This window comes from Narcine bancroftii, chromosome 3 (assembly GCF_036971445.1).
Source record: "Narcine bancroftii isolate sNarBan1 chromosome 3, sNarBan1.hap1, whole genome shotgun sequence".
In the NCBI taxonomy this organism is placed as follows: Eukaryota; Metazoa; Chordata; class Chondrichthyes; order Torpediniformes; family Narcinidae; genus Narcine; species Narcine bancroftii.
The window spans coordinates 297,467,386-297,494,426 of record NC_091471.1 but is presented as its reverse complement, the minus strand read 5'-3'; the positions used below and the strand labels follow the sequence as shown (position 1 = coordinate 297,494,426).

Below are 27,041 nucleotides of genomic sequence, written 5' to 3'. Positions count from 1 at the left end.
CTCCCGGCATGCCCGGTGGCGGGAGCACCTGCGCAGTCAGGCGCCAGTCGGCGGGAGCCTGGGTGTGAGAGCGGCCGGTGGGGCCCCGCGATAAGTGACCGGCGAGGGGGCTGACGCTGACGGCCGGTTCAAGTCAGGTAACGGTCCGTCGGGAGAGGGAGGTGTGCGGTCTGGGTTGGGCGAATGCTACGCCCCAGGGGCCAGGAGCCCCGGGAGGGAGGTCCTTAGCGGGAGGGCGCTGAGGCCCTGGGGCCGGTTCCCCATCCTCACGCAGCACTGACGAGAGGGGGTGGTGGAGGGGAACACAAGGCTCCCCAAATGAGGGGCAGAATGAGGAGATGGAACAGCCTAGGGCCGTAGTCATAGTGTCCAAGTCTGGGGGAGTGGGGGGAGAGGATAGGGGTGAAGGAGGTGGGGGTTGCTGAGGCAGGATGGACAAGAGGAGAGGGTGAGGAGAGGACGGGGGGGGGGTGGGTGTGAGGAGAGGTCGAGGGGGGTGGGTGTGAGGAGAGGACGAGGGGGGTGGGTGTGAGGAGAGTTTGAGGGGGGTGAGTGTGAGGAGAGGACGAGGGGGGCGGGTGTGAGGAGAGGACGAGGGGGGCGAGTGTGAGGAGAGGACGAGGGGGGCGAGTGTGAGGAGAGGACGAGGGGGGCGAGTGTGAGGAGAGGACGAGGGGGGCGAGTGTGAGGAGAGGACGAGGGGGGCGAGTGTGAGGAGAGGACGAGGGGGGCGAGTGTGAGGAGAGGACGAGGGGGGCGAGTGTGAGGAGAGGACGAGGGGGGCGTGTGAGGAGAGGACGGGGGGGCGAGTGTGAGGAGAGGACGAGGGGGGCGAGTGTGAGGAGAGGACGAGGGGGGCGAGTGTGAGGAGAGGACGAGGGGGGCGAGTGTGAGGAGAGGACGAGGGGGGCGAGTGTGAGGAGGGGACGAGGGGGGCGGGTGTGAGGAGGGGACGAGGGGGGCGGGTGTGAGGAGGGGACGAGGGGGGCGGGTGTGAGGAGGGGACGAGGGGGGCGGGTGTGAGGAGGGGACGAGGGGGGCGGGTGTGAGGAGGGGACGAGGGGGGCGGGTGTGAGGAGGGGACGAGGGGGGCGGGTGTGAGGAGGGGACGAGGGGGGCGGGTGTGAGGAGGGGACGAGGGGGGCGGGTGTGAGGAGGGGACGAGGGGGGCGGGTGTGAGGAGGGGACGAGGGGGGCGGGTGTGAGGAGGGGACGAGGGGGGCGGGTGTGAGGAGGGGACGAGGGGGGCGGGTGTGAGGAGGGGACGAGGGGGGCGGGTGTGAGGAGGGGACGAGGGGGGCGGGTGTGAGGAGGGGACGAGGGGGGCGGGTGTGAGGAGGGGACGAGGGGGGCGGGTGTGAGGAGGGGACGAGGGGGGCGGGTGTGAGGAGGGGACGAGGGGGGCGGGTGTGAGGAGGGGACGAGGGGGGCGGGTGTGAGGAGGGGACGAGGGGGGCGGGTGTGAGGAGGGGACGAGGGGGGCGGGTGTGAGGAGAGGACGAGGGGGGACGGGTGTGAGGAGAGAATCATTCCTATAAAAAATATAATCGTGCACAAAAAGTAAGGGCGTGCCTTTGGTCAATTGATTAATCTGATAGCAATGGGGAAGAAGCTGTCCTTGTGCCGTTGAGTGCTCATCTTCAGGCTCCTGTACTTTTTCCCTGATGATATCAGAGTGAAGAAGGCATGGCCTGGGTGGTGGGGTCCTTGGGGATAGAGGCTGCTTTTTTGAGAACCGTCCTCAATAGGGTCCCCCTGGGATTGCAGGCTGAGTTAACAAGTGTCTGTAGTTTTTTTCCTGTCCTGAGCATTGACACCTCCAGACCAGGCAATGGTGCAACCAGACACAATCCTCTCTATGGTATACCTGTATAAGTTTTCAAGTAACATACAGATAGATATTTGAATTTGAAAAAATCAGGGTAGCACAGTAGGTGCAACGCTATTACAGCACCGGTGACTGGGATTCAATTCACTGCTTTCTGTAAGGAGTTTGTCTGTTCTCCCCTTGGGTTTCCTCCGGGTGCTCTGGCTTCCTCCCACATTCCTTAGACTTACAGAGTTGGTAGGTTAATTGGTCACAAGGGAGCAATCGGTTTCTTAGGCCAGAAGGGCCTAGGAAATGGGTAGGAAAGTGGAGTTGAGTCCAGAGCCAGATCAGCCACGATCTTATTGAATGGTGGAACAGACAGGATGGGCCAAATGGCCACCAACTTGGTTTCTAAAAACAAATTGTGGGAGACACTTGGCAGATTGGACACCAGCTGTGGAGGGGAGAAGTTGAGTCAATCTGCAGCCCTTTGTCAGAATAGATGCAGAGTGACTGGAATTTATTGTCATGAAAATGTCACAAAATTTGTTGTTTTGTGGCAGGATTATGTGTGAAAAAATTGCTATAAATCACATTTTTTTAAAATTTAGTGCCAAGAAAGAAAAAGTGAGGTAGTGTTTGTGATTAATTGTCCATTCAGAAATCAATGATAAAGGAATAGAAACTGTTTTTGTACCATTGGATGTTTTTCTTCAGGCTCCTGTTCCTCCTTCCTGATGGTAGCATAGTTTGAGTGATGAAGGACCTTGAGGATAGAGGCTGTACAGGTCACTAATGACAGTGGAAGGAATGATTCCCCAGATCTGTTTTGATCTTGCAGTACTCGGGTACGCTGATAGTTGCAAAAGAAACTATGAATTGTGGCATTACTGTAGTTTATCCTAATAAGTTGGCAATATAGGAAAAAGCACTACACTGTATAATTTGTTGATATAATTTTTTTTTGGGGGGGGTGAAAGTCCTGTAAAAGGAAAGAAATCTATTTTACAAAGGTCAATTGCAGTTTTAAAAGCCTAATGAATATGAAAAAATACAGTAAGCAAAAAGTACAGCCACTGAAAAATGATTTTCTGATTCATAAGTTTGCAAGTCCAACTGGGAGAGCATTTTGGAGATAGTTATAATCTGTCTCCTTCACAACAGCATTGGAGAGATAGGAACAGAGGGGTTAGAAAAGTGCTTCATTGAAGTTAGGGGAATTATGAAGCTATCGGGCAGGAGATCGGAAGTTTAAATTGGGAACAGATGTTCTCAGGGTAAAGTACGGAAGAAATGTGGCAAATGTTCAGGGGATATTTGTGTGGAGTTCGCATAGGTATGTTCCAATGAGACGGAAGTTATGGTGGGACCCGAAACCGTGGTGTACAAAGGCAGTAATAAATCTAGTCATGAAAGAAAGAAAAGCTTACAAAAGGTTCAGAGAGCCAGGTAATGATAAGGATCTAGAAGATTATAAGGTTAACAGGAAGGATCTTAAAAGGGAAAATTAGGAGAGCCAGAAGGGGCCATGAGAAAGCCTTGGTGGGCAGGATTATGGAAAACCCCAAGGCATTCTACAAGTACAGTATGTGAAGAGCAAGAGGATAAGACGTGAAAGAACAGGACCTATCAAGTGTGTATGGAACCAAAGGAAATGACAGAAGTATTTCATCAATACTTCAGTGTTCACTATGGAAAAGGATCTTGGTGATTGTAGTGACGACTTGCAGCAGACTGAAAAGCTTCAGCATGCAGATATTAAGAGAGGATGCGCTGGAGCTTTGGATAAGTTGCTAGGACTGGATGAGATGTACCCCAGCCTGCTGTGGGAGATGAGGGAGGAGATTGCTGAACTTTGAATCATCAATGGGGACGGGAGAGGTACCGGAGGATTGGAGGGTTGTGAATGTTGTTCCTTTATTCAAGAAAGGGAGTAGAGGTAGCACAGGAAATTATAGACTAGTGAGTCTTACTTCAGTGGTTGGAAAGTTGATGGAGAAGATTTTTGAGGCAGGATTTGTGAACATTTGGAGAGACATAATATGATTAGCAATGGTCAGCATGGCTTTGTCAAGGGCAGGTTTGTGCCTCACGAGCCTGATTTAATTTTTGATGATGTGACTAAATACATTGATGAAGGAAGAGCAGTAGATGTAGTGTATATGGATTTCAGCGAGGCATTTAATAAGGAACCCTATGCAAGGCTTATTGAGAAAGTAAGGAGGTATAGGATCCAAGAACTGGATCCAGAACTGGCTTGACCACAGAAGGCATGGAGGTCGGTGACCAGTGTGCCTCAGGGATCTGTTCTGAGACTCTTACTCTTCGTGATTTTTATAAATGACCTGGATGAGGAAGTGGGCGATAGGTTAGTAAGTTTGCTGATGACACAAAGTTTGGGGGTTTTGGATAGTGTGGGGGGCTGTCAGAGGTTACAGAGGACATTGATTGGATGCAAAATTGGGCTGAGAAGTGGCAGATGAAGTTCAACCCAAATAAGTGTGAAGTGGTTCATTTTGGTAGGTCAAATATGATGGCAGAATATAGTATTAATGATAAGACTATTGGCAGCATGGAGGATCAGAGGGATCTTGGGGTCTGAGTCCATAGGGCACTCAAAGCAGCTGAGCGGGTCGACTCTGTGGTTAAGAAGCCATAAGGTGTATTGGGCTTTATTAAACATGGAATTGAATTAAAAAGTAATGTTGCAGCGATATAGAATCCTGGTCAAACCCCACTTGGAGTACTGTGCGCAGTTCTGGTTGCCTCACTACTAGAAGGATGTGGAGCCCATAGAAAGGGTGCAGAGGAGATTTACAAGGAGGTTGCCTGGATTAGGAAGCATGCCTTATGAAAACAGGTTGAGTGACAGAGGATGAGAGGTGATCTAATAGATGATGATTGTGTGGATAGTCAGAGGCTTTTTCCTAGGACTGGAATGGTTGCCACAAGAGGACACAGATTTAAGGAACTGAGGAGTTGGTACAGAGGAGATATCAGGTAGATTTCTTTACACAGAGAGTGTTGATTAAGTACATGGAATGGGCTGCCAGCAACTGTAGTGGAGGTGGATACAATGGGATCTTTCAAGAAACTTTTGGATAGGTACATGGAACTTAGAAAAATAGAGGGCTGTGGGTAAGCCTAGTCATTTCTAAAGTAGGGACGTGTTTCAGCACAACTTTGCGGGCCGAAGGACCTGTATAGTGCTGTAGGTTTTCTACATTGCAATAATGTTGATTAAATCTGTCATTTTAAAACATCCACAATTGTGGTGGCTGCAGTCAGGAAATGAGATTGGCTGATAGAAAAACAAGTGCGAGTTATAAACTGCTTGTGGGAAAAGCAGATGGAGACGATTATCATTAACTTCAATAAGAATTATGTTTCTATGCCCTTCCTCACCCCATTTTAATGTTACAAAAATGTGTAATGTTTAATGCTCAATTGTAAAATAGCTTTGTTATTCTAACTTTATACAACTATGTTTGAAATGGTGGAACCCTGAGAGATATAGGGATGCATTTCTATAAAATATCATTGAAAATATAAAATATTGAGGGTGGCATGGTTAGTGCAGCTGTTAGCGCAATGCCATTACAGGACCTACAATCAGGACAAGGTTCAAATCCGCTATCTATGAGGAGTTTGTACATGTCTACATGGGTTTTCCATTCCATTCCAAGCGTTGCATGAGTTATTGGCTATAAAATTGGGCAGTACAAACTTGTGGGCCTGTTACCATGCTGTATGTCTAAATTTAAAATTTAGAAAAAAATTAAATTAAAAATTAAAGTACTGGACATGATCTCTAGGAGATTAGAATAAAGGAGCTAGAAATTGTATTACCTGTGTATGAAGCTCTCGTTAGATAATAGCTGGAGTACTATTGCCTTGATGGCAACTGACAAAAAAATTCACCAGTCAGTAGATACCTAGGAAGTACTATGCAAGCTGTGATTATATTCCCTGTAATTTGAAACATTACGGATTTGACTGAAGTTCTCAGGACACTAAAAAAAAGTTTAATAAAAGAGAGAAAGGGAAAAGGTGAGGTACTCTTGGCCAGTCGATATTTATACATTTCCAGATTTTGTTGCTGATGTTTTTACCTTACTAAGTTCAGTGCTTCTTTTTTATTACTGTTAGTCCTTTTCCATTTTACCAGAGGAGTAAAGATTCAATTTGATGCTTGCTAGCCTACACAAGAGATAATTCACATTTCAGGTTTATTGTACATCTATGACATCAATACAACCCTGAGATTCTTTTTTCTGTGGGCTCGGCAGAATTACTATTTATTGGTAGTGAAAAAACATAAACTATATTCAATGTAGATACGTAAACAAACTGCAATACAGAGAGAAATAACAAATCAATAAAGTGCAAAAGAAAGAGTTCTTAAATGAGTCCCTGATTGAGTTTGTTGTTGAGGACTCTGATGGTGGTGGGGTAGCAGCTATTCCTGACCTGGTGGTGTGTCCTGTGGCACCTCTACTTCTTTCCAGTGAGAACAGGGCACTTGCTGGGTGGTCCGAAGACAGCATTCCCTGTAGATGTTCTCAATAGTGGGGATGGATTTGCCTGTGACACCCTGGGCTGTGTCCACTACCTTTTGCAGGGTTTTATGCTTAGGGGTATTGGTGTTTCCATACCAAACCATACCACTACCAAATATGTTGTTTTGAGTCTAAAGTTGCATGTCGGCTAGCAGATATGTTCTGAAGAACATTCATGAAATTGTCTTTTTTTTAATGGACAAAAAGGCTCAGGTTATAGTGTATGATATAAATGGAATAGCACATATGCCATGAAGAGAGAAAAGTTAAAACTGCTATCAACTTGCCAGTTTAAGTTAGTCATGCAAGTGTTGCATGTGGGCCCACACACTTTCTTCTGTAGGAGTAAATCGAATAACGGGGGCAACAATATCCAAATAATGGCCATTATTGTTTGTAAGGGGGATGGCAACCATTGATGAGGAACTAAAATGAGGAGCTCTGAGGAGAGCGTGAATGTGAGAGGACGGAATCCATTTGTTGCTGAAGGTCTCAGAGCCGATTTGCATTGCCTGCAAAGGAAGATGCTGTGGCGCACTGTCTGATGCTTCATTGGGAAAACCAGCAATATAGTCAACTCACTTTTTTGGTTTTAAAAGAAACAGTCCCTTATTCAACTATCAGTTGAGCGTTGTGGCAAATGTTTACCGTTGGAAGTAGCTAGATGTGCGCAAGTTAGTGTTTCACTTCAGCTTGATAACCTTGAATTTAGTAGGAGCAAAATAGTCGTCATATCGAAGGGAGGTGATCATGCTTATCAACTATTTTTGATCACTGACACTTGTACTTCATGCTGAGCTTTGCCCTCTCTCTTATCACCCGTATTGTTTATACATTTTCTACTTGGATATTATTTAATTGCTTGCACAAGGGGGTGCTATGGCATTCAGGAGGAGTTTGTGACTATCTGCGAGTGAGTCATTGCAGAAATGTTGGAAAAGGTTGAAAATAAGTTCTATTTACCTGCTCAAGCCTGAACCCAAGATCATTGTTTCTCATTACTGGTTTAGACCAGCCATTCTCAGCTGGGAAAATGCGTTTCCCCTGGGGGCCATGGACTGAAACCATTTTAAAAAAAATTGTGTGGTCGGTAGGAGAGAAGTTAGGAAGAAACCAACTCAACAATTGCTTCACAGGGAAGGTGGCCATAAACATTGAGCAGAGTCCTTAAGGGGGACATAGCCAGAAAATGGCTTGCTTAGACTGTTGAGTGTGCACCTATGACTGACCAGCAGGTTAAATTAAGCATAGCAGAGAGTCGAAATAAAATATTGACATCAGTTCATCTCATCCTGCATTGGACCTATGTTTACAAACTAGGACTTGTGTACACCATAGATGATCTGTTGACAACAATGCAGATTCATGTTACCTCTGCCAGTTATTTAATTAAACTGATGTTTCATACATAAACAGAAGGGCTCAAGCCCGAAACGTAGGTTATGTATCTTTGCTTTTGCTATACAAAAGAGACCGACCTGCTGAGCTTCTCCAGCATTTTGTGTTTTTACTTCAACTACAGTGTCTACAGAATTTTGTGATTTAATTTAAACTGAACTTTGGATCGTTAACTCCTAACTCTTTTGCAAAATGCATGTCATTTGATAATAGTTTCCAAGCATTTGTAATTTTAAAAATTAATTATCCATATCCAGCTGATCTTCCATATCTGGTGTGGATCCAAGCCATTTTGTTCCTCTTGTTTATGGATGTCTATCCCAAAAAGCTTTTGGTCCTTAAAGGGGTACATGGAGTTTATGCGCTTGTTGGTAGTCCCTGAAAACAGGGAGATGGCATTCAAAGGGTTAAGGCTATAGCTGTTCGTTATTAACTCTAGGGCCATCTATGTCATTGTAGAATGCAAAGCAGTTCATTTACCAGATACAGTAAAACCTCGTTAGAATGCAGTAGTTGGGGTCCAAGATTTCATACTGCGTTACAGCCAAGTCGCGGAACAGATGCAGGGGCGGCCGATGCGAGACTTTGGGGCAAGGGCTGCTGGCGTGGGACTTTGGGGCAAGGGCACCCCGCTCCTTAGCAGTTTGAGGTGCACAGACACCCGCGCTATAAGCGATTTCGGTGATTAACAAATCGCATTCTAACGAGGTTTCACTGTACCTCCATTTTTAACATCAGAACTTATGTTTTCAAAGTGCAATGTTGAGTCTCTTCCCACAGATGCTGAAATATATTTGTAGAATTTTGTTTTAGATTTTGAGCAACTGCAGTTTATTTTTATTTTGCCTCCTATTGTTTAAGATCTTGTAGCCTTTATTCATTAGAATCTTTCATCTAGTTTGCATGTATAAAAATAATCTTTCCTCTTAATGCATTCAGTACATTTTAACTAATTTGATACTTGTGGGCAGACAGTTTAGTAGCAGCTTCAGTTCTCTAGGCAGCTGCTAATTTTATTTCTACTGTACATTTCTTTATTTAATCTAGAAAGGTTAGATTCCACAAAGAATTTGATTGAGTGGAGAGCACATTGCAACATCATGACTCAATGAAAGGATCTTTGTATATGCAAGTTATTCGCTTCCATTGCTGACTTCAGTTTAAAATTAGCATTGGAGGTTTAATGATAATGAGTTTATTGTCATATACACAGGGCAATGGACATATGGAGCAAAATTCAGTCATACAGCATGGAAACAGCCCCTAGAGCCCATGCCAACCAAAATATCCCATCCACATTAGTCCCACCTTCCTCTGTTCAGCCCATATCCCCTCTGATCCTATCTTATCTATCTATCTGTCCAAATGTTTCTTAACAATAGTACCTTCCTCAACTCTACTCTGGCAGATTGTTCCATACACCATTGTGTGTACAAAAAACTTTTTTACAGGTTTATGCTGAGCATCATTCTTCCTGCAGTAGCTTCCATCTACAACCACTAAATTCTCTGTTATAACCACAAAGAATTAAACAAAACCAGCTTTTATTTTTAGCAGCTTCTTTGATGACAGACAGAAATGTAACCAAAGTAATTATACAAGGATTGGAAACTTAATGTGGGGATAGGAAATCCCCAGATCTTTTATTTAATGACAGGAAATTTTACAGTATTTTGAAAAAAAAAACCCCTATACAGCTCATCTTGTATTTATATGCATTATTTATTTAATGTACACATTTGAAATATCATTGCACCCATCTCAGAGCTCTGTCGTCAGCATGTTAAAGTTTTGGGTCACCTGTGGCTTAATATGTGATCTGCCATATTCAAGCATCAGGTTAAAGGATTGGATCCACCTTCTGAGTATACAGTGTGTGTAATATCCTGCTACTCAATAGCAGAGTGTGCCAAGCATGCAAGTGTAGATTGGATATAGATGGGCTAAAGGGAAATGGAGGTATACAAGGCAGGGTGGTGGGTGCCTGGAACAAATACAACAGTAGTGGGTTTTTTTTAATTTTTAAATTTAATTTCACATATGCATTTAAAAAAAACCTTTTTCATAGATTGCTTATTCGAGTATAATAAAAAATTAATACATAGTGATTTAAAAATTTTTTCCCTGCTCCCATCCTTCCCCCCCAACAACCCAATAGAAAAAAAGGAAACAAAAGAAAGAAAACTCACAATAATAATTATAAAAACTTACTAAAACTATAAAATAAAATCTTAACATACCTTAATTTTCTTGATTTGATTTTAGGAGCCGGAAGATTCAGGTTGGGCGATTATAACTTAAATCCTACAATTTGTAAATATGATTCCCAAATTTTTTTTAAATTTCAAATTTGTTATGTAAATTGTATGTAATCTTTTCAAGTGGTTTCCAACTATTTGTTTCAATACGGCCATCTACCCATCCCCAAATGAAACATCTGATTTCCAAGTTACTGCCTCACATTTTCTTGCTACCGTTAGGGCTATTTTAACGAATTCTTTTTGATATTTATCTAATTTCAATTTCAATTCTATATCAAAAATATTTGGGTCCTGAGAAACAGCTTCTTCCCACGGGAGATCAGAACACTGAACAACCAAATGAACTGCTCACACATCTTCATGTTCACAAATCTTTCATATTCACAGATCAATATTTATTTATTTGTATATATGAATACTAGTCCTGTATATGTATTGTTTGTCTGTATCTCTAATATCTGGCTTTATGCGTGTTTTGCACTGAGGACCAGAGAAGGCTTTGTTGTCAGTTTGTACTTGTATAATCAGATGACAATAACCTTGTCTTGAAGTCCAAGTGAGTGAATTTCATGTTTAGACAGTTGCCCATTAATTCACGAAATAGATTAAAATTGTATGTTAAAAGGATACAGCACAGTCTTTGATATTGACATAATTTCAAGCAATTAGTATTGTTTTTTGAGTGCTGTTTCTGCGTTCCATAATTCTGTAATTGTCCCAGCCAGCAACCTTGTTACATGTTACTGTACCTGTGTTCCTTAAAGAAGAGCATGAATTTTATTTCACCTGAAATCATCCCAGGCAACAGTTTGAGGTTCTGAAACCCAGAACCTTAGTCCTAAGCTGCTTTTTTTGCAAGATGACGAAAAATAAACGATTGGTTACTTGCCTAAGTTCTTAGTGATTTTTTGGGGGGAAATTCAACTCCAGTATCTGAGTGGTCAGTCATTTGAATTAATTTCTTGTTAGTAGTTGGTATTTCACATAAATCAATAATAAAAAAAAAACGAGGAAAGGCCTAAAGGGAAGTTTCCGAGGGTGGATGCTGATGGCTGGATTTCCCCATGACTACATTCACTATGATACCTTCCAATGTAATTAAAGGAGAAATTCAGAACGTTATAAATAAAGGAACCAGGCAAACCATCCTGTTCACAAAGGCAGCTGCGAAGTGTCAAGACTGTTTGCTAGGTCTTTGTTCCTTTATTTTTATTTTTGATCTGAAAATGTGTGTAAAATTCCATCTTCAGGAAGGCAGTTTCATGTTAAAGTCCATATTTTCACAGACTTTAGCAATGGTGAATGAAATATTTATATAGAAAAGTAAGTGAATACATCATTTCAAAGGTGGGGTACTCTTTGTTGTGTCTGAAAAGAAAACTTGCAGCTTGTTTGGAATTGGCTGATAAACTAGATGCACCAGCAAAACGAAACACTTTCTGCCAGAGATAGGCAGTTTTTAAAAATTACTGAAAAGTTTGGAATGGAATATGACCTTCTATTTTTGTCATTTTCATTAAGATCTGCTTATTTTTAAGATTTTTTTGCTTTAATTATATTGAAAATGAAAGAATCAGGAAGTACATAAATTGGTGCTTATTGAATCATAGAATTCAAAATATTGCAGGAATCTGCTACAAGCAAGGGCTTTAAACCACGGCATCTGCATATTTGGATATCCATCTTTAATACATTGCTAATGTGTGTTATTGGTCTGAGTTTTAAAGATATAACTATGGTTGTATAGTAAGGTAATGTTCTGAAGTCATGAAGATATACTTATTAATTTTAGGAACTACATCTTAGCATACACCTTGGTTTGCCGATACCTATTCCCAGTGTGTTATTTGTGTGATGTGTTCCCAGTGGATGAAAGGCTGTGAACTTTGTAGTGGACAGAAATCCTCTGCTTGATTGTATGTCTGCCTTAGCTTGCATGCGTTGGGAAAGTAATGAACATTATTCTGGGTTCCCTTTTTGAATTGTTCTATATGGTCTATAATTTTTGGTCATTGAGTTCATATGTAGCATTTTCTGTTTTTAAGGCCAGTTTACATGTTATGTGTACTGTTGATTACTAGTGTCACGCAGATTGGTCATCAACTAACCAGGATTATAGATCTGAGGATACACATTTGGGCCTGTTGTCGAGGATACTCACAGACATCCCTCCTTTGAAAAATGTGTATTTCTGTAGCCACTCATTTCTCTGTTAAACAGTTCTTCAGGTGCTGTCCCACACTGCAAATGGATTAGAGGAAGTTTCACGTCCACAACTACTTGTGTGCTAGCTTCTTATTGACAGTTAAACAGTGGTTTTAAAATGAAATTGTCTCAGTGCAAGTGTGGGAGGGATTGAGATCAGGAACAGATTGATAGGAAAATAGGATAGTTTATTTGAATTGGCACAAGTTGGGATGGAATTGCTCTTGTATTGCATTCATCCATTCATCTATCAGAGGTTTCCCTTTAATATTTTCTCAGGGGCAACTTTTGCATTGTTCTTAATTTGGCTTTAACATTTTGAACTGTTCTTCTATTTTAAGATTCATTGTACTTTATTTAAACCTGGCAAAGATAGGAAATCTTTATTGTGTGTTATTTTACATTTCAGTAAAGAAAGCAGAATTTTATTCACAGGCAATCTACTGTCTGTGATTCTCTGAAGTGATGGAACTGTCGTGTTGCAGCATGAAGCTGTTTGAACAAAATTGTGCCTGCCTGTGTAAACATGATGATCTAAATTGAGCAAGTCCTGAGAAAATAAAAAACAAGGAAGTATTTCAATTATGCATTCCTAACCAAAGAGGATTACTGTCAAATAGTGCATAAGAAAGTATTCTACTTCAGATAATGCTTTACTTTGTTTAATCTTTTCAAAACTTCATGAAAAATAGATGTGCATAAAGCAAAGCATCTCTTTTCTGACCAAGCCAATAATTCATCCAAATTCAGAGTGTGGATTCCAGGATTGGTGTAATCATACACTGCACACAGTATTCACTGTAACCAAGGCAGAGCCTTCAGTTGCTTGCTGCCCTCTAGCCCAGTATAATTTAGATTAATCTGAGGAAGCAAGGGAGATATAATAGTGAAATATAAGGTTCCGTGCAAGTAATATATTTCATCACCAGCGTGTTTGATTGATGTGCAGATTAGAAATAAAATGGAAACTGCAGAAAACAAAATTACCTTCTCCTTTTGACGATGCAGTATTTTTTCAATTTTTTTTATTTAAGGTGAAAATGAGATGAATAGTAATCCATGTACTTTTATTTTGCACCAATTCTGTCACTGAGTTCTGTGTTAGTGTTGCACATAGTAGATGTGTTGTACATAAGACCAGATTTCAGATTTATTGCCAAGAGTACAGTGCAAACATGACATCACATACCTCTCTGAGATTCATTTTCCTGTGGGTGAGGCAGAATTACTACTTATTGGTAGTGAAAAAAAAATACACAGCATATACAGGTAAACAAATAACAAACTGTAAACAGATAACGAATGTGAACAAACTGTGCAATACATGGAGAATTTTTTAAAAATCAATAAAGTGCATAACTAAGAGTCCTTAAATGAGTCCTTGATTGGGTTTGTTGTTGAGGAGCTGATGATGGAGGGGTAGCAGCTGTTCCTGAACCTGGTGGTGCAAGTCTTGTGGCATCTACACCTCTTACCTGACAGAGGCAGCGAGAACAGAGCGTGTGCCGGATGGTGTGGATCCTTGATGATTGCTGCTGCCCTCTGATGGCTGCATTCTCTGTAGATCTTCTCTATAGTGGGGAGGGTTTTGCCTGTGATGTCATGGGCATTACCTTTTGGAGGGGTATCACTGCGTCATTCTAAATCAATTCCTCTTGACTATGGCTAGAATAGGTAAAACTGGCAAATAACTATAGAATTATAAGGTGGTAAAGTATGACATAAATTTATTTTGTGTTTTTCACAGAACTGAAGAATTGTTAGTAACCTTTTCACCTGTGGAAGCAAAGTCATTCCCTCAAGCTCCATCTTTTGTTTTGACGAATTATCAGTCCTGCTCTTGGCAGATCATCACAGAGTTTAATATGGCTGTGGCCTTGAAGCAAGTGTTCAATAAGGACAAGACTTTCCGTCCCAAGCGCAAGTTTGAGCCTGGCACGCAGAGATTTGAGCTGCACAAGAGGGCACAGGCATCGCTGAATGCTGGCCTGGATTTGAAAGTCGCAGTTCAACTTCCTTCAAACGAGGACCTCAATGACTGGGTGGCTGTCCATGTGGTGGATTTCTTCAACCGTATTAATCTAATTTACGGAACTGTCTCCGAGTTCTGCACTGATACCTCGTGCCCCGTTATGTCAGGAGGGTCTCGGTATGAATATAGATGGCAAGATGAGAATAAGTACAGGAAGCCGACAGCATTATCAGCCCCACAATATATGAGTCTTCTTATGGACTGGATTGAAACCCAAGTGAACAATGAAAACATATTTCCAACCAATGTTGGTGAGTTGGAAAATTTAAATGGTGCCCCTTGGATTTGCAATATGTTCTTTTTTTTGAGAAATGCCATAAGCAGGCTCTTCAGCCCACTGAGTCCAAGTTTAAGTTCAACTTTATTTATCATCTGATTATAACAGTACAACCTGATGAAACTGTTCTCCAGTCCTCGGTGCAAAAACAGCGCAAAGATACATACAGACATAACATGCATACAAACTGAACATACACACAGAACCTGTATACATATATTGAAAATGCCTAATTATCGCATATATAGGAAAATCCCCGTTATCCGGAATTGAGCCAACCAGCAGCATCGAGCAACTGACAAAAAAAAGCACAGAAAATAAATAGCTCAAAACTACAAAAGTTTAAAATTGGTGCCTCCTTGCAGGTAAACATAGAAACATAGAAGATAGGAGCAGGAGTAGGTCATTCGACCCTTCGAGCCTGCTCCGCCATTCAATGAGATCATGGCTGATCTTAAAGTTCAGTACCCCGTCCCCGCCTTCTCTCCGTAACCTTTAATACCCTTATACTGAAGAAATAGATCTAATTCCCTCTTAAATATATTTAATGAACCTGCCTCTACTGCCCTCTGTGCCAATGAATTCCACAGATTCACCATCCTCTGGGTCAAGAAATTCCTCCTCATCTCGGTCCTAAATGGTTTGCCTATTATCCTCAAACCATGGCCCCGGGTTCTGGATTTTCCCATCCTTGGAAACATCCCATCTGCATCCACTCTGTCCAGTCCTGCCAGAATTTTATAGGTCTCTATGAATCCCCTCTCAATCTTCTAAACTCCAGCGAGTACAATCCCAATTTGCGCAATCTTTCCTCATAAGTCATTCCTGCCATTCCAGGGATCAGCCTGGTGAATCGCCTCTGCACTCCCTCCATTGCAAGAACATCCTTCCTTAGATAAGGTGACCAAAACTGCACACAATACTCCAGGTGGGGTCTCACCAAGGCCCTGTACAGCTGCAGTAAGGTATCCTTGTTCCTATACTCAAACCCTCTTGATATGAAGGCCAACATACCATTTGCCTTTTTAACCGCCTGCTGTACCTGCATGCTCGCCTTCAGAGACTGGTGTACAAGTACCCCTAGGTCTCTCTGCACTTCCCCATCTCCCAATCTATTGCCATTCAAATAGTAATCTGCCCTCCGGTTTGTATGACCAAAGTGGATCACCTCACATTTATCCACATTGTAGGGCATTTGCCATGTATCTGCCCAGTCCCTCAATTTATCCAAATCATACTGGAGCTTCCTACCCCCTCTTCCGTGCACACAACCCCTCCTAGCTTAGTGTCATCTGCAAATGTGGAGATATTACATCCAATCCCCTCATCCAGATCATTAATGTAAATTGTGAATTGCCAATTATACAGCACAATCTCAAGCAACTGACAAACTCACTTATCTGGCATTGACCAATCCCTATAGGTGCCGGATACCGGGGATTTACTGTATTAAAATGCAAGTGATAGAGGTGGTTTGCGAGCAGACCAGTGGACGTTTTGTTACATAGTTCAACAAGTAAGACCCAGTACAAAAGTGCAGAGTTCAAGAGAGGTCAGTGCCACCCCACAGAGGTTCATGTCAATGATGCTTTGCTCTTCCACAACTTGTGCACCGAGTCTTTACATATGTGGTCAATTTACTGATCTCACAGGGATATGTAAAAACCCTTGATAATGCTGGGACTCGTTAAAGGAGCGGCAACTGAATTTTTTTTAAACCATAGTTCATACTACTATCTGAAAATATAATTCTATCTGTGGACTCCGTCTGCCAAGATTAGTTCACTACTAATGGGATGAGGCAACTCTAGCGCTGCCTTTTCAGAGAGATTTCCTTTCCCTGATCCATCTGCTGCCACCATCTCTGTGACTAGAAACTGCAGTTCAAAACGTCCTTCGTTGGTGATGACCCAGAAGTTGAGAGAAATATTGCATAAATGCATTTTTTTTTTGCCAGTGCATTGAAAATCATCTGATGTCAGGATACTTCAAATTTCAATCCAACAGTATTTCAGTATTGAACTGAGTATAATAATTGACAGTTCTATGTGAGTGGACAGTTCATTTCTGTCACGGTATTTGTCCGATTGGACTGTAATATGTTAATAATTATAAAGATTTACTTGTAAGCTCAAATCAAACTGCTGAGAGGACACAGCAATTGACCACCAAATGGTGACCGAAGTCAGCCCAGCCCCTCACTGCTAGTTCTTGTGATCATGGCTGGTCTGCAGATTGGTTCTAAAATATCACTGTGGGAAAAAAAACTTGGTTCAGTAATCTACACTCAACTAATTCCTATCATCATTCACAGTTCTTAAAACCACCTTGCTGTGTGTTCCCTTCAAATGTTACTCAAATCAATAGTCACCATGAAGATGGTGCCAGGAGCTTCAGCTCTAAAGGAAACCTTCTGCCTTTGAACTGCAGAGAAGTATTGAATTGTTAGCAGCATTCAGATCTTAAAGATGATTAAACTGTATTTTTCATTTCTCCTCAGGAACTCCTTTTCCAAAAAACTTCCAGCAAGTTTGCAAGAAGATTCTTTCTCGCCTTTTCCGTGTTTTTGTCCACGTGTACATCCACCATTTTGACCGAATCGGCTTTATGGGAGCAGAAGCACACGTTAATACTTGTTACAAACATTTTTACTACTTCGTTAAAGAGTTTAATCTTATAGACAACAAAGAATTGGTGCCCCTGGTATGTAACTTTATCAACCAATTTTCAGTAGGGATGATGGGTAGATTTTTTTAACTCTACTGTTAACTGCTTCATAAATACAGCACAGCAATAGATGGCGGGGGTTGGGGAGGGGGGGGGAGGGGGATTCTCTATATGCTCTAAATCTCTGATCATCTGTTATTCCATAGTTTCAAATTCTTGATGGTTTAGTATATGCCTCACCAGAGCCCTGGTCCCATGCCCACTTTAAACCCAGTCCTGTTCTCACTTTAAACAGGCTGGGACCCGTCATGCTCCCTTTGAACACATTGGCACATTGTTCTTAAGTTCTCTTTAAACAGCTGGCTCACTGGAAAATTAACTAAACAACTGTGTAGCAGCAAAACTCCAGTGCTGTTTGCAAAGTGTTTGAATGTTCTCCATTTCCTCCGGGTGCTCCGGTTTCCTTCCACCTTTCAAAAATGTATGGGGGGGTTGTAGGTTAAATTGAGTATTTGGATGGCACGGGCTTGTGGGCCAGAAGAGCATGTTACTGCTCTGTATGTCCAAGTTTTTAAAAAAAAAATAAAATTAAGGTGTGCAGGTACACTAAGAAAGGAAATATCCAAATGTCTGGAAAAACTCCCAGTCCAACACAACCAAAGTCCCAAAGATGCCAGATTATTGGAGTCTTACTGGAACTAATGTTTATGGATCTTTTACATGCAGAATTTAACTGAATCTTCCTGGATGGGCCAGTGTGAATGAAAGTTGCACATGCGGAATTTGAGTTTACCTGTACCTTGCTGTTGTTAGTGAGCCAGGCTCGTTACTGGGATGGGCCAGTGTGAATGAAAGTTGCACATGCGGAGTTTGAGTTTACCTGGACCTGGGTGTTGTTAGTGAGCCAGGCTCATTTCTGGGATGGGCCAGGAGTTTGAGTTTACCTGTACCTGGGTGGTGTTAGTGAGCCAGGCTCATTACTGGGATGGGCCAGTGTGAATGAAAGTTGTACATGCGGAGTTTGAGTTTACCTGTACCTGGGTGGTGTTAGTGAGCCAGGCTCATTACTGGGATGGGCCAGTGTGAATGAAAGTTGTACATGCGGAGTTTGAGTTTACCTGTACCTGGGTGGTGTTAGTGAGCCAGGCTCATTACCGGGATGGGGAAAGTGGAAAGAATTAACATTCTGTTAGATTACTGAGTCTTCCTCAAAGCCTTCACTTTCTCCTATTGATGGTTTTTAATCTTGGTCCTACAGCAGCCCCCTGCCTCATCCATCCATCATTAGATCACTTTCAGCTTTCCTGAGTGCAAATCAGAAGCAATGTTTAAAAAAAACTTTTGAACAGATACATGGATAAGATACGCCTGGAGGGATTTTGGCTGAAGGCAGGCATGTGGGACTAGTGTTGGTGTGGGCAAGTTGGGACAAGGGACCTGTTTCCACGCTGACTGACTCTATGATACTATGCACCGTCATCCTGAATTCAACTCAGATGTGCAGCACATGACATTAGCTCCACCAGCTGAGGGTGCATGTTCCTGCTCATTTTTACGGATCTTTTGATACCCTGCTCTTCATTTCAGCCCTGAGTACTGGAAACTGTTTCAGAGATTGGGTTTACTAATACAGATACACTCAACGCATTTTGTGACATCTTACCATGTTCCAGCATAGTAACTACCGATATATTACCAAAACAAGCCCTAGTTGTTAAATCACTCGGATCTGTATTTATATAACCAGCTATTAATGTTGTCACCATAATATTTGAGGATTGTCACAAGTAGGATGTAATTATAATCCATTAGTTGAACTACCAGTCAGACGTCGGGCTGCACAGTAAGAGTAGCGGTTGGCGCAAAGCTGTTACAGGGCCAGCGACTGGGGTTCAAATCCGGCGCTGTCTGTGAGGAGTCTCCTTGTGTCTTCCTGGGTTTCCTCCCACCCTTCAAAATGTTCAGGGGTTGCAGGCCAAATGGGTGTAATTGGGCAGCATGAGCTTTTAAAAAATTGTCTTTGGAGTTTTAACGCACATGCTGATGGGAGTTTGCTGATTCAAGGTTAGCCAGGGGGTTTATATACTTTCTGGAAAAGCTGACTTCTCTCAACAATCAGACACTGCCACTTAAAGGTTCAGCATTGGCACATCCTTTCAAAGTCAGCGTGGGCTCCCAGGCTGGTCAATTAAATGTATAAGTAGTTTAGGGAGAAGAGAAGAAAGATTGATGAAAACTGTTCAGTTTCATTATGGTTTTGCATCAGGAAGACAATAGTAGGTTCTAAATGGACATATGAACTGAGAATTCTCAAGGTTACATGAAGAAATGTTTGTAATCTTGGATTAAATATATGCTGATTCATTGTATTTCCTTCCTTGTCCCAGAGGTGTTTGTAACTTCACTGAAACAATTGTTACCTGCTCAAAACTCTGAGATTTGCTAAAATGGCCAAGTTTCATAGTTTTATTGAAAAAAACCATTTTCATGTTACTTTTAACTATTCCCTGCATAAGTGTTACAGAAGAGCCCTAGAAGTGAAATGATTTTTTTTTAAATTGTCACTTATACCCAAATACAATTTTTAAAAAAAGCTTTGCTTTGGATGCTATTCAGGTAAGTCAACTCATACATTGGGTAGTGAAATAAAAACAAACAAGGCTACAGTGCAGGGATAAGTGTTACTTGTTAGCATAGGGAATACAGAAAGGTATAGCAATGAAAGAGCACAGTGGGATCATCTTTTGTCAGTGTGAGATTCATTTGTGTCTGATTAAAACAGGAAAGAAACTCCTTAAATCTGGAAGTTCGTGAATTTGAGTGCATGCATCTTCTGAGGGGAGAAGAGTATGTGACCGGGGTGGAACAAGTCCTTTAATGTGTTTGCAGTTTCCCAACACAGCGAGAGGTATAGATGGAATTGATGGATGCCTCGGAGTCCCCTATCCAGTATGTCTATGCAAACAATTCAAAATTATCCCAGGTTCTGTTTTCCCCTCGCACTTCCTTGATAATCTTTCTTGTTTTTTTAATTCCTTAAAAGTGGACTTTTTGTCTCAGTATTTCACATCTGAGCAATGATTAGTTTAAGACCAATTAAACCTGCTAATTCAATTTCTTCAACAGAAGGAGATGACCATGAGAATGTGCCATTGAAATGCATCAACAGATCAATTGCAGAAGAAACTGTTACTTCTGAATAGTAATTGAAGTGGATAATCTTACCAAAAAAACTTGAAAGATGATTGTTGATTTCAAATGATCATCTGCAGATGTCGAAATGTAAAAGATTAAAACATCTGAAAAGTAGTTGCAATAATTACAGAAAATTCCATTTGGCACTGAACCATCTACCTGGGAGAGTCAGTTACTTCCATTCCATTACCACTGCAAATAATGTCAAGCTGCAAAAAAAAAAGCATTTTTCTGATGGATGAATATTCTGCTTGATTTGTGAATATTTTATACATTTCATTGTATGTGAAGTGCTTTTGAATGTTTCTGATAAAATTGATAAAGCAAAAGGCAAAATAATGCAAATATTTTTCAAGACCAGGAAAATGAATAGTTTGTAGATTCTCTTTACTTGTGATTCTTGCTGATATTACAAGGTTTGGCTGCTGCCAAAGACCTTTGTAAAAACAGTTTGCAACATTCCTCGCACATTTAATTCAGTTGTTTATCATCAACAGGAATATTACTTTTTTTTTCCAAAATATATTTCCTATAATGGTACAGTCTATGGCACAAGCTCTCAGAAATAAGTTTTGTCCCGAATGGTACATAGAATATTTGTGTATTTGATTATTACAATGGAAAGAAGAGTTTGCAGACTTTTTTTTAGCTATTTAAAAAAAGAATGATATACTTTTTTACTATATTTCTTTAAAATATGTGTTAATGATTGGTATGATACTGTATAGTTTTGCAGTTCCAGGGGACATCTGTGGTGAAAGGAAGTTCTTTTTAAAATTTATATTTTTCTTGTTATATCACACGGTCTAATTTTTAACTGCCTGAAGTTTGTTATTTTTGCCTTTGGTTCTGTGATGGGAATTTCCACTTGTAAGATTAAAGTCTAATGTTATCAAGCCCTTTTAACTTTTGATTTCCTTATTGGTACTTATTCTTCTGAAAATTATTTACCACAGCTGCTGTAGTTCTCAACTTGGAAGAATATGTTTCTCTTGCAAGCTTGAACCTAACACCCAATATTTATTGTAAAATGGATGGATAGAAAACATCATTTAAATCTGTGACAGTTTCTTTTTTTTTTTTTTTTGCCTTTTTTTTTTAAATTTTTTTATTTTTCACACCATAAATCACATTAGCCATGATATACACTATTTCTTTTTCACACATATACAGTGAGTTTTTCTCCCCCCCCCCCCCCCCTTTCCTCCCAAACCACCCCCCCACCCCCCCTCTCATCCATTTTAGGTATACAATCTAGGTTGCATTAAGCCAGTCAGACAATGTTGTCATTCAACAAAATTACACCAGAAATTCTACTGAGTCCATTCTTTTCTTTCCTTCTCCTTCCATCAACTTAGGTAATGTTTGTCCCCGGTAGGTTTTCGCTATTGTATTTAATGTAAGGCTCCTATACTTGTTCGAATATTTCAATATTATTTCTTAACCAATATGTTATTTTTTCTAATGGAATCTGTGACAGTTTCCAGGATTTCAACAGATTGTAAACTGGTGCTGATTGCACTGGACAACGATTTTTGTTTCAGAAGGTTTGCTTCCTGAAGAAAGTTGGGATTATGATAGGCAACTTCAAGCTGAACTCAAAGATAATTTCAGATTTGCTGTATCATGTAGGAAGTTGGAGAAACATTAAATTAACTTTTATTGAATTTAGTATGTTTAATTCCATAATCAACTGACCTAAAAATGTTTTGCGACTGATTTTCGTTTGTACTCAGTGTGTGATGCTTCTCGTGTCAGTGTCCAATATTGATGGATTCCATTTGCCCTGATACCAGTTTTCCATGGTGGCAATGCCCTGGTGAAACCTTTCACATGTTCGTCTCTGCACCAAGATCAGCAGGGAAGAAGTCCAAGAGCCAATGCAGAAAATGAATTTTCAATGACATTTCATGGTTTTGTAGAACCCCTCGTCCGCGAAGCCAAGCCAAAGAAAAGAAAAGAGAAGAAGGAAAAGATGCTTGAAGTATGTTAAAAATATGACAGGAAATTACAAAACTAAGTTCAATCTTTTTAAAAAAAGGTATGTGATAGGAAACGTTGGGAAAACCCTGATAGGGCAAGTTTCTTCGGCAAGACAAAGTGATTTTTGTGATCAGCAACCCAAAATCCATAAAATACACCCAAAAGTGTGTAGGAAGCAACATTTTTGTTGTTTATTGTTGTCAAAAGTGCTCTGTCCCAAAATGTAACATTAATACATCCCCTATATTTAATACCTTTTCTGCATGTGTATTCCTGTTAATAGGGTTAGTCAGAGTGGATTTTTCAGCATCTGCTTTCCATGAGACAGAATGAAGAGAAGCAGTTAACATTTTCACAAAGAGGACCAGAAGCAGCTTGTTATTGTGTCGACGTGGAATGTTTCTTTGTGAGTGGTACTGATAACAGAAGACCCCTCTACATTGACCCAACAGGAAATCGCAATTGAAAGAGTGCAGAGAAAATTTACAAGGATATTTCTGGGACTTGAAGAGTTGTATTATAAAGAGAGGCTGAATAGGTTAGGACTTTATTCTCTGGAGTTTTGGAGAATGAGGAGAGATTTGAAAGAGGTATTTGAAATTATGAGAGGTGCAGATGAGGTGAATGCAAACAGACTTTTTCCACTGAAGTTTGGGTGTCCAGAGGACATGGGTTAAGGGTGAAAGGTTTAAAGGGAACATTAGTGGGAGCTTCTTCGCTCAGTGTGGTGAGAATGTGGAAGGAGCGACCAGCAGGGGTGATGAATGCAGGTTCAATTTTGACATTTTGGAGAAGATTGAGTAGTTACTGTATATGGTTGGAAGGGGTATAGAGGCCGGTGGGCTGTGTACAGATTAATAGGACTAGGCAGAATAACAGTATGGTGTGGATTAGCTGGGCTGAAGGGCCTCTGCTGTAATGTCTAATGGTTCTCTGATTAGCATAGGTTGAGACCTGTCAATATGGAGGATGCTCAACACATCAGAAGTTCACATTTGGAGAAAAGTTTGTTGAAGTCATGGGAGTCCTGATGGTCATAGGCTAATTGTCCATTTTAAGGCTACTATGAACAGAACGTACCAAGAGCAGTAGTGGGATTGCACACTGCTCTGTTATTTCAGGCTGTTGTCTCACTACCAATGGGCACTGAAGATTAAAAATTAGACTGTTGGTCTCATCTTCTGCATGAATGCTGGGTGAACTAAAAGGTAACGCCCCAAGGGTAAAGCTTACTGTTATGTGCAGTATTCATAAAATCACATGGAATATGATGACTAAGTGTGGAAACAAATAGGCCAGTGTTAACCAAACAGTGGTGTCAGGCCAGTGGTCCATTTCAACATTGTCACTTCCTGTGTTCCCTGTTCTGATCTCTGGCTTCATAACTCTACACTCACCACCCAGCCCCGTCCTCTTTTCAAAGAGTGGCAAGTAATTCAGGTTTCTCCCAGCAGGTGGCACATGCTGCCTGTGTGAAAATAAAGTAGGCACAGGCAATAAAAACCACCACAAAATTCGCCTTAACTTAAAAGATTTACCTCACTGTTTAGAATTCCTGTAATCTGCAATTAATGTTTTCCAAATAATGAAGGGTGTTATTTAGACAAAAGCAAAAGGACAGTCATGTGCAGAGCGTGGAAGCAGGTCTCTCGACTAATCGCATTACATTTATACCATTTTGTTATTAGAACAATAGAATAAAACAGGCCCTTCAGCCCTTCTAGTCTATGCCAAACTATTTTTCTGCTTAGCCCCACTTACCCCTCCTCCCATCCTCATGTCCAAATTCTTAAATGTTAAAATTGAGTCCACGTTAGCCACTTCAGCTGACAGCTTGTTCCACACTCCCACTACTATGTCTGAAGAAGTTTGCCCTAATGTTTCCCTTTAAACTTTTCCTCTTTCACTGTTAACCCATGTCACTTCAATGGAAAAAGCTTACCTACATTTACTCTCTATACCCCTCATCATTTGTAAATACCTCTATCAAATCTCCCTTCATTCTTCTACACTCCAGGTAATGAAGTCCCAGCCTGTTCCTCTGGACCCTGTAATTTGGTCCCCCAAAGTCCCAGCGACATCCTGGTTGTGAAGTGTCCTGGGATAGGAAGCCCTTTGTGCCATTTCCACTGGAACATTAATCCACGGGGACAGCTGTTCCTTTTTGACTGGTTTTATCAGCATGCCAGCATCAACATACGCCAGAGATATGACAAGGGGTAGAGGCAGTTAATCCCTGGTGTGCAATTACATAATTTAATGCCAGTGTTTGGACATTGTTCCTCTTCCTCTGGACCCTGTCCTAGCAAATTCCTGGGACAGGGTGCCAGTGGAAAAGGAACGTCATTCTCTCCACGTTCTCTTCATCTGCCCCCTGATTCCACCACAAACCTGGAGAGTGACTGTTTACAGTGGCCAATTAATCCATTGAACCCCTTCCACCCATGCCTCAGGGATGTAGGAGCAATAGGGTACATCCAAACCCCACAGAGACAGCATTCAAGGATAGGTTGGAACCCAGGTCACTGGACCTATGAGGCACCTGTTCTACTCATTTAACAAATCTTTTGCTAAATGTTTGTTTAATAGTATGAAATAAGCCCTACAACCTAACATCTGTGGCAACCATAAACCACCCATTATGTTAATCTTACATGAATTATTTATTCCCATCAAACACCCTCAGATTCTGCTACTGACCACAGCAGGAGCAACTTTCAGAGACCAATTAACCTACCAACTTGCTCACCTTTGGTGAATCGAGTGCATCCACGCAAGGCATCTGTCATCATAAAGGCTTGGCAGCAATGGAGGAATAAAAATAAAAATGTCCGAGATCAGTGGTCTTCAAACTTTTTTTTTCCACTCACATACCACCTTAAGTCATCCCTATGCTTTGTGATAAGAAAGGGATGACTTAAGTGGTATGTGGTTGAAAAAGTTTGAAAACCAATCGTACCTCATTGACTCGTTATGTGCACGGTTTCATAACTCCAAAGGAAATGGGCCAATGACAATTTTTCTCAAGTGAAATATTTCAGTAACAATTGGATCTAGAGCAGTGGTTCTCTACCTTTTTTCCCCCACTCACAAACCACCTTAAGTAATCCCTTACTAATCACAGAGCACCTATGGCATAGGGATTATGTGAGAGGAAAGAAAAGGTTTGAAAGCCACTGTCCTGGATGATCACAGATATTTTGGAAGGTTACGGGACTAGGGAGGCTCACTGGGAGATGGTGGCACGATCGTGGGGTCAGAAGTTGACAAGGTAATGTGTTGACTCACCCTCTCTAACAGATTGCATTTTCTAGTTTTGTCCTGTAACCTGCAAATCAATTATGAACCTGCCATCTTCAGACATTGGAAGCACAGGCAGCCCTTGGAAGATACTTCATTCTTTGTCAAATACAGTTAAGTCTGTTATCTGATTCAAGCACCCAGCAGTCTCAGACAAGTGACAAATACAGAAAATAAACAGGTAAAAAATACAGAAGTTTGAAATTGGTGCTCCTCGCCATTAGTTTGCCAATCCGCACAACACTCAATCTCAAGCAACTTGAAAATTCATTATCTGGCACCTACCAATCTCCTTGGGGGCTGGATGCCAGAGGTTTTTTTTTTAAACTGTACTTAAGTAAATTTCCTTGTAGTTTTACAGAAGTGCATAGCCATTTCATCTATTTATATGGACGCTGATACTTCAACTAATATCCTCTCCTTTCCAGGGAATTGGCTGGGTGCCAATTGACATTGGCTCATTTCACAACTCCCTGCAGCCTTTTCCTGTCCTGTGCATTGGCACCTCTATACCAGGCAGTGATGTAACCAGTCAGAAATGCTCTCCACGGTACACCTGTAGAAATTTGGTAGCATACGAAAGCTCCTCAAACTTCTCACAAAGTAGAGCCGCTGGCGAGCCTTCTTCATTATTGCATCAACATAAAAGCCCTAGGACAGATCTTCAGAGGTCCTGCCTCCCAGGAATTTGAAGTTCTGAACCCTCTCCGCTGTTGATCCCTTGACAAGCGATTTGGACATGAAACTTAAAGGGCCAATTACTGACACTGGGATAAGGGCCCGGTGGAGCAGTATTCTGCTGATAGATAGTCTCACTGGGAAACTTCAGTAGCCAAAGTTCTGACAAACATTGACTGCTTCCATAAGATGCTGAGTGTTCCCAGCAGAAATAATAAGAAATAAGGAACAAGAGTTGGCCGTCCAGCCCTTCAATAAGATCAAGGCTGATTTGGTGATAGGCTCATCTTCCCCCATCCCTTAACTCTAAGACCTAAAAACCTTTCCAACCTTGTCTTAAAAATATTTATCAAGGCCGCCTCCACTGCTTCCATGGGCAGCATATTCCACAGATCCACCACCCTCTGGGAAAAGCAATTCCTCCTCATCTCCGTCCTAAATCTACTCCCCTGGATCGTGAAGCTGTGTCCCCCTAGTTCTGGTCTCCCCCACCAAGGGGAACAATTTACCTACCTCTGTCTCATCTATGTCTTTCATCATTTTATGCACTCCTATAGCATTCTCTCTAAATTCCACTACAGTCCCAGACGACTCAATCTTTCCTCATAGGCTCACCCCCTCATTACTTTTTTTTTTAATATTGTAAGATGGTTATAATATGAATGTTTGCTTTATG

The 27,041-nt window shown here is 41.4% G+C and overlaps 1 protein-coding gene across 1 annotated transcript; it reads left to right on the top strand.

Moving 5' to 3' along the window:
* On the top strand, nucleotides 1–22,071 carry mob3a (MOB kinase activator 3A). The gene is made up of 4 exons (XM_069928643.1): nucleotides 1–137; nucleotides 13,981–14,516; nucleotides 17,043–17,245; nucleotides 20,336–22,071. The coding sequence occupies exons 2-4, from the start codon at nucleotides 14,099–14,101 to the stop codon at nucleotides 20,363–20,365; spliced, it is 651 nt and encodes a 216-aa protein (XP_069784744.1). The 5' UTR covers nucleotides 1–137; nucleotides 13,981–14,098; the 3' UTR covers nucleotides 20,366–22,071.
* Nucleotides 22,072–27,041: the final 4,970 nt, after the last annotated feature.

What these genes read in the sequence shown, in the direction of transcription:
- mob3a (XM_069928643.1), top strand. Translation starts at nt 14,099, where the DNA reads ATGGCTGTGGCCTTGAAGCAAGTGTTCAATAAGGACAAGACTTTCCGT. An exon ending in CATATTTCCAACCAATGTTG is followed by an intron (nt 14,517 to 17,042) that starts GTGAGTTGGAAA and finishes ATTTCTCCTCAG; the next exon opens with GAACTCCTTTTCCAAAAAAC. An exon ending in ACAAAGAATTGGTGCCCCTG is followed by an intron (nt 17,246 to 20,335) that starts GTATGTAACTTT and finishes TTTCTTCAACAG; the next exon opens with AAGGAGATGACCATGAGAAT.